General features: G+C 28.9%; 1 protein-coding gene across 4 annotated transcripts; it reads right to left on the bottom strand.

Annotated features, from left to right (window-relative positions):
- Positions 1–53: 53 nt before the first annotated feature.
- Positions 54–17421, bottom strand: LOC103574344 (glycosylphosphatidylinositol anchor attachment 1 protein). Of its 4 annotated transcripts, none has more exons than XM_053740148.1 (8): positions 17318–17421; positions 16314–16483; positions 11225–11599; positions 9801–10009; positions 8544–8761; positions 3421–3605; positions 2975–3326; positions 54–529 (listed from the first exon to the last, which is right to left on the bottom strand). In XM_053740148.1, the coding sequence occupies exons 2-8, from the start codon at positions 16453–16455 to the stop codon at positions 88–90; spliced, it is 1923 nt and encodes a 640-aa protein (XP_053596123.1). In that variant the 5' UTR covers positions 16456–16483; positions 17318–17421; the 3' UTR covers positions 54–87. The 4 variants fall into 4 exon arrangements, with proteins under 4 accessions (XP_053596123.1, XP_053596121.1, XP_053596122.1 ...); XM_053740146.1 differs by having other exon boundaries at positions 17245–17331; XM_053740147.1 differs by lacking the exon at positions 17318–17421 and adding an exon at positions 17132–17236.
- Positions 17422–19261: the final 1840 nt, after the last annotated feature.

Genomic DNA, 19261 nt, shown 5'->3' with positions numbered 1-19261 from the left:
TAGTGGATAATGGAAGATGTGCTATTAAATTTATTATCATAGCTGAAACATACTTATGAATTCTTAATTGTTTTATTAGAATGTTGTTTAATAATTTACCGTATTAGCTGCAATTACATTAGATAATAAAAGCCAAATTGGAAGTAATACACTAGTTCCTATATTGTATAACCAATTTCCATAAATCATAGAATCAATAATACTAAATACAAATGATTTTTTCGAAGCATTTATTCCTTTTTCTAGAATTTCCATAATTGAATCTTCAGAAAAATGAAAATAAGTATATCCCATAACAATCACAGAGACAATTACAAATGGATGTAATAATGTCCAAAAAATATATAATAATTTACGATATTTGAAGCTTGGTTCTTGTTTTGGATTAATAAGAAGAATAATTGGAACATAAATAATACTTGTGAGTAATGCGAATGAAAAATTATGCATTCCAATACACATTAAAGTTGTAGCCAATTCTACCAGCACAACAACACATATAAGTGATGTATTGTCGTATTTTGATGACCTAAAATTAATTTAATATTTTAATTAACTTTTTTTTTATTAATTAGTGGCAATATTAAGTATAGGATTTTTCATTATACAGCAAAAAAAAAATAAAATAATAATTTTGTAAATCAAGAATGTTATGTACTTGTGCGTTTAACTTAATTTTTAAAAATTATTTTCAAGTATGAATTAAATTTTTCATTTTAACTTGTTGCGGTCACATGGAGTTCAGTGGACCCCAGCCAAACTTTGGGACTATTTTACGTTTAGAACGTCCTATTGAAATAAGACTTGTTGTGAAACCTTTTGTTCTCTGAACGTAATACAGCAAACTTCTACATGTCTTAAGGTATCTATGGCGTCATTTAACCTGCAAACCCGGATTTGTGCGGACGCTTTTTTTTGTGGGGTTCTGTAGACCCAGTTTGTCCATAGTTAGACAAAATTTTAAAAATTTTTGTGGAATAAAGTGTTTTTTTTTGTTTAATTATAATTATTGATATCATGAGCTGATATTGCAGTAGATAATGGTTATAATATATATATTAGAGTGCTTCGTTTACAGCGAAAGTATTTTTTTCGTTCCTCATCAAGCTAAATATTGTTTTTTATGATGAAACAAAAATTTCTGCCAAGTTTAAGCTCTTTATTCCAATCCTAAGTACTTTCCATTTGATTTCAAAGATTTCCCATTTGAAATACACGTAAATTAAATTACTTTTTTTTTAACTTTCTAATACTCAGTTGCGTTTTATGATATCGACGCGGGTTTGGTCGCAAATCGTAGGGCATTTGGCGTTCTTCAAAAGTGCCCATAGTAACTTAGCTGTCATTCCAGCTGTTTCACGTGTGTCCGCTGAGGAAGTCATTTTTCCTATGAAATTGACCTTCATTGGCTTGCAGAACGTAAACCATTGAATGCACACTAAAAATGTTAATGAGAATTTTATAGGAAATTTTATTCCCTTCAAAAAAAGTCCTAAGAGTTATGTCGCTAAAGTCCATAGTTTCCGAGTTATAGTAATTTTAATAATTTGAAAAATATAATATAAAACAAAAAAAAAATGACAATTGATATTTTATTTTTTAAATTGTTAAAGTCACTATAACTCAGAAACTATGGACTTTAGCGACTTAACTCGTAGGATTTTTTTTGAAGGGGATAAAATTTTCTATATTATTCCCATTTACATTTTTGGTGTGCATTCATTGGTTTACGTTCTGCAAGCCAATAAAGGTCAATTTCATAGGAAAAATGACTTCCTCAGCGGATACAAGTGAAACAGCTTGAATTACAGCTAAGTTACTTCGGGCATTTTCGAAGAACATCAAATGCCCTACAATTTGCGACCAAAACTGTGTTGATATCATAAAACGCAGCCGAGTATTAAAAAGTTAAAAAAAACGTAATTTAATTTACGTGAATTTCAAATGGGAAATCTTTGAAATCAAATGGAAAGTACTTAATATTGGAATAAAGAGCTTAAACTTGGCAGGAATTTTTGTTTCAGCATAAAAAACAATATTTTGCTTGATGAGCAACGAAAAAAATACTTTCGCCGGAAGCGAAGCACCCTAATATATACATAGATGTAATTTTCGGTCTCAAAGTATCGTCAGTCGTCGAAGGAGTCGTTGTGAAGGAGGATAATAATGAGCTTGTTAATGAATATGGATCGGAAACAGAAGACGTCGTTTCTATAGAGTCTAATTAAATGCCATTCTTTTTCATAATGTGATTAATATAATAAATAATTTTTTCTAATGAAAACATCGTTTCTTTATATTATTTTTTATGAATAAACAAATTTTTCTAATTTCACAAGATTAAGTAAGATACTTAAGTTTAAATTTCAAAATAAATCTACTCATGTAACAATCTTGTTCGAGGCTTGAGCAAACCTGATTTTAAGTTCGATTGACGTCACTGTTTTTTTCTACTTATGTGTTTTGCTGCAGATACACAGAAAAAAAAAATTGTTTGGCTGAAAGAAATTTTTCTTGAGCCAAGAAACTTTTGAGGACATAGAACAGAAATCGAAATTTTTTTGAGGGGAGTAAAAAAACAAAACTTTTTTATAAAAAAAGTCGGATTTGGAGAGTTTTTATTCCTATATTATTTTTGAACTATTTCAATATCTTGAAAAAAAAAAAAAAAAAAAACTATTGAATTACTTAGAGGGAATGTTAAATTAAAGTTTGGCGTAAGATTTAAATTAACTCAAATAGGATGCAAATAGAAACTGTTTTTCTGCGTGAGATTCGTTGGACCCCATGTGACCTAAACGTTATTATTTGGAGGTGTGACTGCAACGGCTTAATAAACTTCACTGGAAGCTTTTTATACTTCATAAATATTCTGTGGATGTAATTGTTTATAAAAACTCGACTATATAATTTTAAGTATGTATTAATTTTTTGTTAGAAACTATTGATCAATGACTTTTTTCTGTCCACATACCTTTTAACAAAGAAAAACCACATTAACATAAGTAATGTCATTGTAAAAAATCCATAATAAATTGAATCCTCAGTTTGTAAATTAAAGAACTGCATTCCCAATGATGTTACCAATTTTGGTGAAGACATCACTGCTACACCAAATAAATGACACCATAGTATTTCTGATGCTATATTTCCCACTTGAAAATCTTCTGCTGATTTTTCTTCGTTGTCTATACATTGACTGACTTTACTAGTCTTACTCCAACTATTGTCAGTATTTACTGGTATATCTTGTAATTTTAACCACATAGAAAATGCTTTTATAAATAAACTGCCAACAATTAATACTAATGATGGCATATATAGTCCTTGATAAGAAGTAAAAATATTTGAATTTAATTTTGGTATTCTAATGATTAGAAAACTGGAACTTAGTTTTTAATATATTAAAAATAATTTTACCTATAGAAATGTATCGATCAGTTGATGGCAATAAATAAAAAAAAAATGACTGATGAAAACGTTCGAGTAAATTATTTAACGATCTAATAATACTCTCAACAACTTTGCCGACTTGATTAAAATTTGCTTCATTTCCTCTATCTGTTCTTTCGAAACCTTCCAGAGTAATTGCTTCAATACCATACCTTAAAAAAAAGTATTTCTCGGGAAAAAAAGTTCATATGGGACTACATCTAATTAAATATGACCATATAAAATCATATAAAAGAAATTTCTTCTAACTTATATACAAGTCACATAAGATAATATATGGTCATGTTTGATCATATATGAGAAGTTCTCACGAATTTGCAAAAATCGTATCCGTACTCAGTTTTGTATATTATTAACGTTGAATTGTATACTTTGTATTTTTTCACGAAAACTATACTACTGAAGCTGCTCGTGCCATACTTTAGTTAGGTGTTTTAATTTCACAATAACAATGGGCAGGTAACTGAATACTTCAAATATCATTCCCTCATCGTGTCCCAAACTCTATATTTGAATAATATTATATCATTAATTTATTGTGCTCTATAAATTTGACTAGTTTTAGTAATTACTTATATTAAAAATAGTGCATTTAACAGTACATACACTTTTCATTAGGTACCGAGTAAGAAATAATTGGAAACTTTAATTTTTATCTGGGTCCCAAAGAAAAAAAATCATTCCCTCACTTTTTCGCTAAAACCTGGATTGTACTTTTTATACGGATCGTGGTTGCTGCGCTTATAAATTTTTGGCAGAGGGCAGAATTGCCAATGAGGCCATACTATTATTGTTGCAAGGCGCGAAGAGATGCGTTGTTGTCAACTAGTTTTTTATTAATTATTTAAATGTTACATTTTTATATTTCATTGCCTGACACCATCTGAATATAAGGTAATTATTTCATTTGTAATAATTATTACGCCGTTTCACATGTATTGAGGGATAGAAATCTTGCCTCGAATCGTAATTCGATTTGAGGTTAATGTTTTACTAGTTTTTGTAGGTAATGCTTGATATTATCATTCTCTCACTTCATTCTATTAATGAGTTACTCCTTTACTGTTATTTAAACGAAAAAGGTGGGGACCACATAGTCAGCTGAGGTAAGTTACTTATGCACTATATATTTAATGTATAAAATTGTCAATTATTACAAATTATATTCTTATTATTATACGAAGTCATTTTTCGCAAATTCGTGAGAACTACTCATATAATACAACATAAAGTATTTTTACCCGATATTCAGTCCATATAAGATCATATATGAACAGATATGAAAAAATACAACAAAAATTTGACCGATATTCAATCCATCTATGATCATATATATGGTCATGTATGATCATATGTGAAGGAACATAAAAATGTTTTACACGATATTCAACTCATGTAAGATCAGATATTGTGAGTTATGAACATATATGATAAGGCATAAAACTTTTTACACGTTGTTCAACTTTTATAAAATCAGATATAATCAGGTATGAAAGTATATGAAGACATGAAAATTCTTCACATATATGAAGAAACAAACATTTTTTACACTATGTTCAACTCAAGTAAGATTAAATATGGTCAGGTATAAACCTATATGAAGGGACATAAAAATTTTTTTATTTGTACGTGCAAATAAAATCCATGTGTTGTAAACGTGCGTTTTGATTTTACAACTCGAGCGCAAAAATCTAATCGATTCTAAGGCCATCTATTTTTATAATTGAATATTAATTAACACTCCTCAGTCACCCGGGGACATGTCAGAGGCCACCTAGATCAAATTCTATTTGAATTTAGACGACTAGGGTAGTTCCTCCCCTCCAAAATTAACATATAAAAGGGCCAGCAAACACTTGCTCGGAGACTTAGGCCCTGGCCATCACCTAGAGTGGACTGAGGACGCTTAGCGAGGTCCTACTCTAGCACCAGGACTCATTACAATTTATTTGAGTCGTCCTAACGATAAGTTCGTTATATCTAGTCATTTAGTCCAACGCTTAAATTCAAGCAATCGATCGAGTATCCACGCGCTGAGCTAATTAACTGCATCTTTTCTAAGCCTATTTACTCTACCCGTTGAATTTAATTGAAAAGCTTTCTTTTGTGATAAATTACTTTGTGAATATTCTGGTTCTTTTGAAATTGGTTTGTAAACCATTAGTTAAATAATTAAGTGCGTTCTGGGAGGAGTGTTCTTCAAATAGCTGCCCAAGGAATCTGGACAAATCTACGGGAGAATCCAGTCTACCATCGAGCCCAGGGTATGAGGATGAACCGAAGGCCCATTCCACCAGTACGTCATTTTAATTAAACCAGATAAGACTTTTTACAAATTTATATTCACACACACACACACACACACACATATATATATATATATATATATATATATATATTTCATGTATGACAATATTCTCTCTCTTCAACGCGACCTTAATTTAATACTCAATTTGTTTTCCGCATCCGATAAATATTTGTGCGTATAATTTATACATTTGTCGCTGGACGCCCAGTTCGTTAATTAATTATATATTGAAATTTAATAATAAAAGGGAAACTTTGTAGTTATTTGGGAACTTTGATTAAATAAAGTGTAAATCTTATTGTATTTCGTATTGAATTTAATTATCACCAGTGTCCCGTAAGCTAAGTATATTTCAGCCGTGTGTCCGGTCAGGACGAGTCTTATCTATATCTTGAGATCTATTTTCCCGTTTTCTGAACCAGCAATAAAACAATCTTTAATTTATAATTATATTCAATAATTTATTATCAATTAAATTAATTTATTCGGGAAAATTCTTTAACTGTGGTTCGTAGTTATTGGACACGCAATAGCCAGGGCCCATCGTTATAGTGTAAATATGTCATCAAATATGATCAGTTTTCGAAAAACGGACGAAAACTAATAACTTCCTGTATTTTTGAAAATTTTTAATCTTCTTAGCGGGAAGTTGAAAAAATGAAACCGTAAGTTTGAATTTTATTTTTTAAATTTGTCGAAAATGAAAACACTTTCTATTCTGTATTAGAAAACTTAAACTTCTCAAATACCATGTAAAATATCAATATAAACGTAATGATTGTTGAGATTTCTAAGCTCAATACATAAACTTATTGAATAGTCCCGACTATTAAATCCATGGTTAGCAGAGTGATATAAGCTTCAACTGATACGCAGAGGGATTCAGGTTCGAATCCCAAAAAAATACCTAATACTTTTTCATCGATAGAAAAATTAATAATTAGTGAACGATAGCTATATATAAATAAATTTCAATGAATGTTAAGGAGGTTTGACCGAATCTAATGTAAAAAGGATTTTCCAACTTTAAAATTTGAAACTTAGTATACATGTAAAGAAGTACTTTTATCTGTGCATTCTCAAAATTTGAATATGATCCACGGTCTAGTTTTTTAGAAAAAAAGATTTATGAATGACGTTTTTAAAGTTCTTATACACAGGCTCTTATGGCGGATAAGCTCCCGTCATGACTTGTTCGATTATTTTCATTATTAACCTCCCAAGTTTAAGAAATAAAAAACCACATGCCATAAACTTGAATATTTTTGGAATATGATAAGATTTTAACAATATAGTGTTACCGTTGTAATATTTAATTTTTAATTGTTTTCTAGTGTATAGCCGCAATTACGGCCTTTTACACTTTTTGCCTTTATATCGCAAACTGCTTTACTTCTCCTCCTCTGCCTTCCGTTGTGCGGCTGTAGCCCGACTTGTGCTTATACTGTACTGCATCATTACGGTGATGCCCTGCAACCTCCCTTGTGCAATGGAGGTGCAGTGGCTAGGGAAACCACAGAGAAAACCTAGCCAGTACAGTTCGGTTTGGGTGAAGCTCCAGTGATCGATAAAATTCCCATTTTACCGATCTCTGAATCTTCATCCCGCGCCTAGTGATCAGAGACCTTCGTTCGAACCCGACGTGTGGCTAAACGCTCACCCAGACAAGTAGTGATCATGCTCGATGCTACTTAACTTCAGTGATCGCCCAAGCCACGCGCGTGCCGAACGGCTGCCTCAGCCGCCTTGTTACCGTTGTAATTATTTAAATAATTCAAGCTAAACTTTATTATCTAATCTCGTTCATCGACATAAATACATATTATTGAGGGTTTGGCAACGTCGCGGAAGCAGCTGAGAGAAAAAACAAAGATAGAAATACATTAATAAGAGAGACAAGATTAGGAATAAATTTTCCCCGCTTTAATTTGAATATCGATGTGTAAGAAGTTAGAGCGCGCTGTTGTCAAATATTTTTATTAAATCATATGAGTCAAAAATAATCAAACTATTTCATTACTTTCGTTTATTAAATAAGTAATAAATATTAATTTATGAATTCGTTTTGTTATTATAAATTAAAATAATGAATTTTCATAACTATCAGGAGAATTTAGCAAACAAAAAAATTCAAACACTACTTTGACTCCCTAGTGTCGGTCGAACCTCCTTAATGAACAGTAAAATCAAACCATTATTTTTTTACTTTAAATAATATTTGTCAAACCTATATGTATATTATATCAACGTTTTAATTAGCAAATTGTCTAACTTCAAATTTTTTAGTAGGTGCCGTGATTAAGAAACATGATTTGCTCTATATTAAATGTATATCTATATATTGGTCGATTCAAATTGTTTTAAATCATTTCAAATTATTTTGAATTATTCCAAATCATTTTTTTTAATCAGGGTGATTCTGTGCAATTTTCAGATAGTAATAGTGAGAAAAAAATATTATTTGAGTAACCTAGACAAAAATATTGTCCATATATTAGATATGGAATTAATTTTCAGATGAAAAAAAAATTTTTAAATTTATTTTTTTCGCATAAATGGAGGATTTTCTGAAATGGAGTTAGACAATTTGCTAATTAGAACGTCAATATATGATCATTTTTAATCATATATGATCGAGCATGACCAATTTTCATATATGATCATATATGACCTTATGTGCATGCTCATATATGGCCACCAGGCATGAACTGTTTTCTCCCGGGATTATTATTTCAGATTTACGTTTAAAGTGTTTTCTTGCATGTAAAAAACCAAAACATACCTATGAAATAAACCATGATTTCCTGTTGGTACTCCAGTAGCTTGTGTCACAATCATTGATGATAAAGTATTAAAATAATACAACCACCTTTTAAATTTATTTCTATGATAAATATCAAATTTTTTTTGGAATGATCGACGTATTTCTTCTTTCTTGATCATGTTTTGAGCAAGATTAAAAAGATCCAAGTTTGGTAATTGACCATTTAAACCTTCAACCTGTAAAAAAATATATAAAGCATTGAAAAATATTCTCATTTTCAATTAATAAAACATACAAATATTTTTCATCCGAACAACCTTGAAAAATTTCTAGTAGTTAAACTTAGGGCCACTTTTTCAAACCGGGTTTATTTTTATTCGGGTTTTAATTAATATTGCTAGTATGTCTATACATTAATAATATGTAGATATACCAACAATAATAATTAAAACCTAGATTAAGAATAAACCCGGTTTGAAAAACTGGCCCTTAAGGTTAATATTAACTTTGTAACAAAAAAAAAATTTCAGATGCATACAAAAGTGTGGCTGCCTCGTCAATCTGACGTTCTATTTGACGTTCTACATGACTTTAGTAGAATGTAAAAACTTGTCACATTATATTGATGTAAGCATGACTCTTGTATGACGTCACAGTTGACTTATGTATTACGTACGCTTGACATAAAATCTAAATCACATTGTTACATAGAAAAAGTCATTTTTGTACATCATAATAACGTAATTTTAAAGTCATACATTTACGTTCATAGCAAAGTCATGGTTATACGTAATATGGATGTCCCTGTAAAATCCTCTTTACATCGGTGGCAATTCAGTATTTTACGCAATACTGATGTAATTTTCGAGTATAGTTTTTTATCATCTATTTATTAAAATAAAACAATCATAGAATGAATTTTCAAAAGTGTGCGAATAAAAATGAAACGTCAAGCATTTTTGGAGCCAAAGTAATTGGTGAACTCAAGAATAGATCATTCAGACGTTTTAGATTAAATCATTCGCGTGAGCATAAAAAAATTAACTCTATTTTTTTATATGATATACCGAAAATATTATTGAGGATGACAAAGAAAATATTGCGAAAATTTGAACTATTTTAATATGATGATTATTAAGTTTAGTATCGCAATTGTTCAATCGATTATATTTCATACGATTTTGTGGAATTATTTAATGTTTCGCAAAATTTTATACAAGATTTTGTAAATTTTAAGCCCTTTTTTCTATACGAATACTAAAATTTCTAATGTACCTTAACATCAATATATGAAATTTTCATTGCATGTAATTCAAGATTAATTGCAGCTTGAATAGAGCCAGCTCGTCCTGACAAATCTCCTGGTATTAAAATATCTTCTTGTCCGCTTACAACTCCATGATAGGCATCTAACCAAGCTTGCATGCCTAATTGCTCATGTTCTGTTACAAGAAATATTATATCCTTTGCCCAATACTTTTGCTCTAATAAACAAATCTTATTAATCCGTGTATAAAATAATATAAGTACATTAAAGTGGCCCAAATAAACCGACTATTTTTTTTTTTTTTCGATCTCGCATGAAAATTTGTTGGCTTGCGATGTTCCAAAAAGTCCCTCCAAAAATCAGCTCGATAAAAAATTTTCGAGAGGTCGATCACAAATTTTGAAAATATCAAAAATGATTGAAATTCGAATTTTTTACTTCAAAATTTTTTCTTTCTCGCAGCAACAATAGTTTTTATTTGTGAAATCATGACTATGCTGAAAATTTCAGCCCAAAATTTAAATATTTAAACGGCACTCGAAAATTTCGATATTAACTGATAATATATAACTAATACTTTGAATTAGTTTTTGTATTTTTTTATAATTCAATTATTGTCATTTTAGTAAAATATAACTCTTGCATAACCAAAAATATATAGGACAGTCTTCAACGATAAAATTTGGTAAGTTTTGAATAAGCGAAAAAACCTAAAAATTGAATTAAAAAATAAAAAAGTATGTAAATAACTTATTATTTCTGTTTCTACACTGTGAAAAATTTACAACAAATTTTACTATGGGTGCATTGTAACACCGGACCATAAGAAAACTGATACAAAATTTACAAGTGTCCCATAGTAAACGATATGCGCAGACGACACGATTGGGACCTATGCGCATACGTTTACTATGGTACACTTGTAAATTTTGTACCAGTTTTCTTATGGTTCGGGATTACAATGCAACCATAGTAAAATTTAATGGGAATTTTTCACAGTGTAGGGTTAAATTTTCATTCATGGTCATGCAAATTGATGGTGAAAAAATCGAGAAGCTTTATCATTAATATTTATGGGTCGCTCGAAAACGTTCAAAAGAGAGCACTCGGAAACATTCAAAATTCTTGAGCGAGGTTTAAATATTTAAAGTTTGGACTTAAATTTTCAGCGTGGTCATGATTTCACAAATATAAACTATTGCTGCCATGAGAAAGAAAAAATTGGAAATAAAAAATTCAAATTTCGATCATTTTTTATATTTTTAAAGTTCGTGAGCGACCTGTTGAAAATTTTTTATCGAGATGACTTTTGGAGAGGCTTCTTGAAACATCGTAAACCAACAAATTTTCATACGAGATTCGAAAAAAAAATAGTCTGTTTTTTTGGGCCACCCTAAAGTACATGTTTAATATTATCGTAACAAATACTTACTTCTGCAAAATTTAGCAAAGGCAAGTAATAACGCAATTGATGGTGCAGTCGTTATATGCACGCTATTAATGGGCCTATAAGGTACACTAACAATAATTGCTTCAGTACTAGATGATCTAGGTGCTCGAACAATTCCATAAACATTTTGTCCCGTGAACTGCTGTTTTTTAAATGGGTAGTTCAATGTGAAATTGTGAGTATAAACATCTAAATGTAACTGGTTAAATTTAGCTAAAATCCATGAGTAAGGCATCCCATCAGGATATCTTTTCATTTCACTGACTAGTTCTTGGTGAAATTGTTTTGCGCTAGCATCTAAATTACTTTGTTTAGTTACTAAACCAGGCAATAATGCATTCTCAGAAAAATATGTATCTGTAGAAAAATAAAGTTATAGTTTTAATTGTTTCATTGATTCAGTAATTTTTACGATTATTTTTTCAGTTAAAGTGTGTGGAATATTGAATTTCTGTTATGTCCTTTCAGCTGGCTTGACAATAACTTTCAAAGTAAAATATTTAAAAAATTATGATATAAAATAAAAATGAAGTTTGAAAATTTTTAAGCAGACAAATCCCTGATTAAAAATACTCATTGAAAAGGATTGAAAATTATTTCAATTCTTTTCAATCCATACGGAGGTTTTGGAAAATATTGAATGGAATTGAAATTTTGATCATTTGAATACTTTGTAATTCTTAAAATGGAATTCAAAAGTACACGGAAAGAATTTTCGTATGAATATTGCCATGTTATTTATTCTAAAAATTACTCTAAATCGAGTAATCTTGGGCCATTACGACTTTTTACTTTCGAATTACGAAATTTTAGTCTTTCAGTGAGTAAAAATCAATCACATTAATTTTTACTCATACTTACGAGTAAAAATTACACCTAGCGGCTGTCTAAATAAATTCTCTCTAGTTCAATTTTTACTCGTCGATCATGATAAAAAGTTGATCATTCAATTTATAAAATTTATATTGAATTACAATAAAAATTACAATGAATAGGCTGAAATTTCTATAAAAAATTTAAAAACCATCTAATTGCCTTAGAATATTAATTAATATAAATATTTTGAAAAAGAATAAAAAAAAAAATACTCGTATTGTCTTGAAAAAGAAAAAATACAATTTTTTTTTTAAATAAATACTAAGTTATAGAGAGATACAGAGATCGTCTTTCTTTCCAAGCCTACGTTTTTGTGCGTAACATATCAGTTGTCGCGAGCAAAATAAAAGACATTTAATCGAAGCCGATATTAACCGAAGATTAACGGAGACTACTAAAATATTACTCTGCAGTTTAGAGTAAAAATTACTACCATAGATTAGAAAATTTATTCGAGTTAGAAGGAGTTTCTCATCAAAAAATTAATGGGTTTAAAAGAATGGTATATTGGGAAGTAAAAATTAATCGCATGGAGTAGCAATTAATAGATTAAGATGAGATATTCACAATAATCGATTAAATATAACACTTTCAAAAGATTACTCAATAATAGAGTAAAACATAGTCTAGCAATGTTAATATTTAAACAAAAAATTAAAATTTAAAACAAAAAATACCAATTTTTTGCAACGTTTCAGGATTACTTGAAATTACAGAATACTTTTTATCGAAAAATTCTTTCCGTGTATTGAAAGGAATTCAATCTTTCATCATTTCAATACCTTCCAATATGGAATTATTTTGGTATTAAGAGGATTCAGAAAGATTTAAAAATGTCAATTCATTTTAATTCTTTTCAATCCTACACTCGATCCGAAATATCGAACTATTTTGGTATTGAGAAAGATTCAAAAAGATTTAAAAATGTCAATTCATTTGAATCTTTTTCAATCCCACACGTTACCCGTAATGTGTCATTATTTTGTTATTGAAAAGTATTCAGAAAGATTGAAAATTTTAATTCATTTGAATCTTTTTCAATCCAAGTTTTAACCCGAAATATGGAACTATTTTGGTATTGAGAAAGATTGAAAATATCAATTCTTTTGAATCTTTTTTAACTCCTCGGAAGTTTAAAAATTCTTATATTATTTTTGGATTCAATATGATTGAAAAGTATTAAATTTATGTCCAGATGAAAACCTTGGGGTATAGAAAGTACTCAAAAGGATTTAATTCTTATCTTTTTCAATACTTTTCATTGAGTATTTTTAATCAGTGATAACAGGAAAAAAAAAATAAGAGTAAATTTAAACATAAACACTAGACTGTTTTAAATAAAGAGACTGTTTTTATTTTTTGAATTGATAATTTTTTAAAATGCTTATTCTGAAAAAGCAACTATTTATCTAAAATTCAATTTTACTTTACGTCTCACTTCTTTAAAATTAAAATTGAACTTCATAATTACTGAAAAAAAAAATCGGTCTGTCGATTGACCCTGCGGGCCAGCCCCAAAACTTCCCGCTGTTTTCGACCTCAAAGAGCTCGAAAACATTAGTGTAGATATATTTTCGAGCTCTTCGAGCTCGAAAATGCTATCACATTCAATTGTTTTTTTATGATCTTTTCAAGCTCTAACAAGTTACCTGTTATACTGAAGTTTGAAAATTTAAGAATCGAAAATCATCAATGAAGCGGTTTTTAAAATTTAGTTCCTGATTTTGTTCAGTAAAATAAGTGTATTGAGGCAGAAATCAATGTCGGGGATCAAAATCAAGATTTAAATGAATTTTGACTCATGTAAGAAACAATAAAATATGAAATATCCGATAAAAATATTAAAAACTACGTTTTATCGATTTTTTTGTTGATAATATGATTTAAACTAAAAACCAAGTTCGATGACATTATATGATCAAAAGAAACCATAAAAAAGATGAGTTGGTATGATATCAGGCACATTTTAGTACGTTATATTATGATTTATCCGAAAAAAATAACATAAAATGTTATTTTTTTTAATTTTCAACGCCGATATCTTTTGAACTAATCAATCGATTTTGATAATTGACGTGGCAATCGGCGCGTTTTATTGAATTCTAGAGCTGATTAAAATTTGAAATCGATCGCGTCAGTCGTTTTGAAAATATTTAGAAAAAACCGTTTTTCACCATTTCTTTCTCCCGTGATAACTCTCGAACGATTTATCCGATTTTGATGTTTGAGGTGGCAATCGACGCGTTTTATTGAGTTCTAGAGCTGATCAGATTTTGAAGTCGATCGTATAAGTCGTTTTTGAGAAATCAATAAAAAACTAAAAAAAAATTTTTTTTTTTTCGTAATTTGCCAATATTTTCGAGTCTATTCGATCGAATAATCTGAAATTTTCAGGAAAGTTGAAGGCCAACAAGCTCTTTCGATTGCCACCTCAACCATCCAAATCGATTCATTAGTTCAAAAGTTACAAAGAGTTTACACACACACACACACACACACACACACACACACACACACACACACACACACACACACACACACACACACACACACACACACACACACACACATACACACACTCGGACATCATTCTGAAAATAGTCAGAATAGCTTCCTAGGACCTCAAAACGTCGACATCTGATGAAAACTCGATTTTCGAAAATCGGGGTGAAAACAATAACTTCCCGAAATTTTTGAAAATCGTCGATTTTCTTAGCGGGAAGTTAAAAAACAATCGATTAAATTAATGTTGATTATCGATGAAAAATGATGTTATTAAATTAAGATCATTTTGATTTTTAATGTCCAATTATAAGTTGGATGGAAAATAAAATATTCAGTCTTTTTGAGTTGATAAAAATTATTTTTTACTATATTTTATACAACGTGAGCTTCGAAGAATGATGATATAAATTTTGAAGCGATAAAAAAATTTTATTAAATTCAGAATTGAGAAATATTTTGATTTTCGGACAGCCTGATTTTTGGGAGCGAATATCGGAGAATGGATTGGATTTGCGAAAATTTTGAATCAGGCCTTTTTTTGTAGAGCATTCAATTTTCTAACATATATTGAGAATTTCTGAATTCTTATTTGTTGACATGTTACAAAATTCAGAAAGAGCAAAAACAAGTTTTTCGCATTGTATCAAACTTCGACTAGGGTATCTTTTGAATGGTGCAATTTATGCAAAAATCATAAGAGACCTTTTTTATAGACCAGTAAATTTGTTACAAAATTTTTCAGTAAATTTTTCTGTATCCTTATTTGTTCGGAAGTTATGAATTTTTCAACATGTTGCAGAATAAAAAATAGAAGATTATAAACAGCTACCTTTTAATATCAGTTCCCTTTATTTGAAACAGTCTAATAAACATATATTGTAAATAAAAATTATGTTATGTTATATTATTCATGAAATTCCAACTTCCAAAAAGATCATGGTAAATAACAAAAAAGCCAACTATGATTAGTAAAATATCTGTTACAATTAGAGGGATAGAATGTGAAAATCTCATATTATCTAAATGGATAAAATATCGTCTTAGGAAAGAAATTTATTGATATAGAGTGTAACTTTTATACATCTCCTTGATTAAACAACTGAATTGGATCGAATTAAACAGAATTAAATTTTTAATTCTATTTAATTCAGATAAATTCTGCTAATTCGGTACCTAACTTAAAAATGAATTCTGTCTAATTCGGCAGGAAAACCAGAATTTGTCCAAACTAAAACGAATTTAAATAATTCTATTCGGTTTAATTCTGATTAATTCGAAAATGACTCTCCAATTTCTGGTTCTAAATCCGAATTAAACTGAATTAAAACGAATTTGAAATTTTTAAATCGGTTTTATTTTGTTTAATTCGAATTCAAATTTTAAATTCAGTTGCATTCTGTTTTGCAGAATTCGACAGAATGTAACAGAATTAAAATTTTAAATTCGGTTGAATTCAGTTGTTTAATCAGGGGTATAAACTTATTAAGCAGGGGTTGCGTAGTTAGAAATAAAAATTGGGAAACTACAGACACCCTAATATATAAAAGTCATGGCCGAATTCAGCAGTGTATGTTTGAGTTAGGTGATAAATTAAAAATATATTTTTTTTTATAATTGACTCAGATGTTAGAAAGTTGCATTGAGAAAAAATGAAACTATTAATAATTTGATTGTTATTTATAATACTTACTGTCATTAAAAGCCGGCAGGGCTAAAAGTGAAATCCATGTAACACCTGCGATATACATCAAAAAACATAATAGTTTTTGCCATTGTAAAATAAATTTTATAATTTTCATATTCCCAGCTCTTGGGTCTGTTAATAAACCCATTTTTATTGTTTCTTGTTTTGTTTACTAACTGAAAATATAACCTAACTTTTATAATATCATTTTTAATAGTCGCTATTGTTGTTATAACTATGGAGTATATATGGAGAGTAGAGGTACCTCTACCCTCCATTGGGAACTGACAAACTGGGCCACGCAGCCTGGTGGTAAAAAATCAAACTAATAATAGCTTACAACAGTCAAGTATATACACAGTAAATGCATGCTATTAACATCTTCAACAACTTTTATACAACAAATTATTAAGAAATAAAAATTAAAATCAAAGTTGGAATATTTAGAGAACGTAAAAAGTAAAAAAATTGAGTATTTTGTGCAGTAAGAAATTGTTGGAGTAAAGCAAATGAAAATTTAAACACAGTTTTCTATAAATTTCCGGAGGCTGGTGATCGTTCAGTGTTATTAGAAAATTTATTTGATAATTTGGAAAAAGTTGAAAAATTGAAAACATGGCAGAAATTATTTAAAATAAAGAAAGTCACTTCTCAAATGAAAGTTTGTGCCTTTCATTTTAAAAAAACCGATTATATATTGCCAGATACGTTTGTAAAGTTTAACCTAAAACTTAAAAACTGAAAATATTATTTTTGTTTTTTCAAGTAAAAAATTATTAATTATGATAATGTTTTTATAATTCTGCAATTTTTAAAATTTGTACATTAATTTCATGGAGTTTTCTGGGTGCATAAGAGAGATCCGAACGAAAATGTAGCCAACGCTACAAATGCAAGAAAATTTAAAAGCAAAATTGATTAATATCAAAATATATACATTCCACAGCTTATATATTACACTAAATGAAGAACAAATCAAAATAAAAACTCTAAATTGATATGACACTCACACTTCAATCGTAAAATGTGATAATTGAACAAAAATCCAGTTACCAACATGAAGAAAACAAATAGTATGAATAACAAACTCTTAAAAAGTATCTAAGATAAATTTTTTAAAAAAGACCCTGATAACACGATTTGATCGTGAAAACGTTGGTCATTCATTAGTTTCCGACCAACTTGACGACAAGTTATCGACAACTTCAGCTTTTGCAACTTTTGGCTACAAGTTACCGCCAACTTTCTCAGAAAGTTGGCGCCAGTATGCAGCCGCAACTGGAATGCAAGTTTCTGAGACAATTGAAAGGAAACTTACCGTCAACTTATGATTGCCAACTTTTGCAAGCAACTTTTGCCACCAACTTTCTCAGAAAGTGACCGTCAACTTTTTGGATTTACAACTTTTGCCACCAACTTTCTCAGAAAATGTCTATCAACTTTTGGAGGTACCAACTGTTGGCGGCCAACTTGGTGTCCAGTTGCCGCTGCAAGTTTCTCGTCAGTTTCTCACCAACTTGGCTATCAGGGAAGACAATTCACATCACGTCGAACAAAAATTCAACCGTCGGTAAAGTAAATCTTGGTAGGTAACTGACAAACTAGGTAATCAAGTCTTAAGCTATAATGGAATTTAAAAAATTTTTATATTTTTAAATTATTATAAAATGCTTAAATGATATAAAGTAATTAATAATGAATTAGTCTAAAGAAAACCATATAAAAAATTTTGCAAATACATAATTTTTTTAATTGCATTTTTTATTAAATTCTTTTTTATTTCAGAAACCATACAATCATTTAAATTATCTTATAACTAATTATGTAATTATATTTTTATATAAAGTGAGGAAGTAAAAAATTTTTTGTCTTAATTAAGTTCCAAAAATAATTCTAAAACATTTTAAATTATTAAAATTAAAATTACATTCAAAAACTTTTTAACGTGGAAATATTATTATGATTTATAATTAATAATAATAATAATAATAATAATAATAAAAGAAAAAGTATTAGTTTGGTCAGAAAAACTTTAAAAAAAAATTTCGGTAATAATTTACGCAGCAGCGGCAGTAACATTGGCAACACGTAAAATTAGGCTTCGACAGATTGGGCACTCAAAGCGTCGATTTTCAGTAATTAATACTGCTCGCCAATTTACTTTGTCCACTTTGTGCCGATGTTGTCACATCATTTGAAATGATATTTTAAATTTTTTATGTCAATTTTTATTTTTGAGTGTATAATCACTAGTTAAGGATTCTGATTATAATCCGATCCCAATCGAATTTCAATCGCATTCAATCGGAAATTACCAATTGAATCCAATTGCAATGAATCGGATTTCTCAAGCCAGGGTATATTTCCACAAAAGTATATAATTTGTTTTAAATAAAAAAAAATAGTTGCGGTCTTTGATGTTGCCGATAACTTGTCCCGAAATTTTTTTTAAAGTTTTTCTGACCAAACTAATACTTTTTCTTTTATTATTATTATTATTATTATTAATTATAAATCATAATAATATTTCCACGTTAATAAGTTTTTGAATGTAATTTTAATTTTAATAATTTAAAATGTTTTAGAATTATTTTTGGAACTTAATTAAGACAAAAAATTTTTTACTTCCACACTTTATATAAAAATATAATTACATAATTAGTTATAAGATAATTTAAATGATTGTATGGTTTCTGAAATAAAAAAGAATTTAATAAAAAATGTAATTAAAAAAATTATGTATTTGCAAAATTTTTTATATGGTTTTCTTTAGACTAATTTATTATTAATTACTTTATATCATTTAAGCATTTTATAATAATTTAAAAATATAAAAAAATTTTTTAAATTCCATTATAGCGCAAGACTTGATTACCTAGTTTGTCAGTTACCTACCAAGATTTACTTTACCGACGGTTGAATTTTTGTTCGACGTGATGTGAATTGTCTCTTTT

This window comes from Microplitis demolitor, chromosome 6 (assembly GCF_026212275.2).
Source record: "Microplitis demolitor isolate Queensland-Clemson2020A chromosome 6, iyMicDemo2.1a, whole genome shotgun sequence".
Lineage (NCBI taxonomy): Eukaryota > Metazoa > Arthropoda > Insecta > Hymenoptera > Braconidae > Microplitis > Microplitis demolitor.
Note: the sequence above shows the minus strand (reverse complement) of the source record. Positions and strands in the feature narration are given on the sequence as shown.

Coding starts and splice junctions, on each gene's coding strand:
- LOC103574344 (XM_053740148.1), bottom strand. CDS start 16,455: ATGGGTTTATTAACAGACCCAAGAGCTGGGAATATGAAAATTATAAAA. Junction 10,010..11,224: donor CTTTGCTAAATTTTGCAGAA/GTAAGTATTTGT, acceptor TTTGTTTATTAG/AGCAAAAGTATTGGGCAAAG. Junction 3,327..3,420: donor TGATCGATACATTTCTATAG/GTAAAATTATTT, acceptor CTTCTTATCAAG/GACTATATATGCCATCATTA.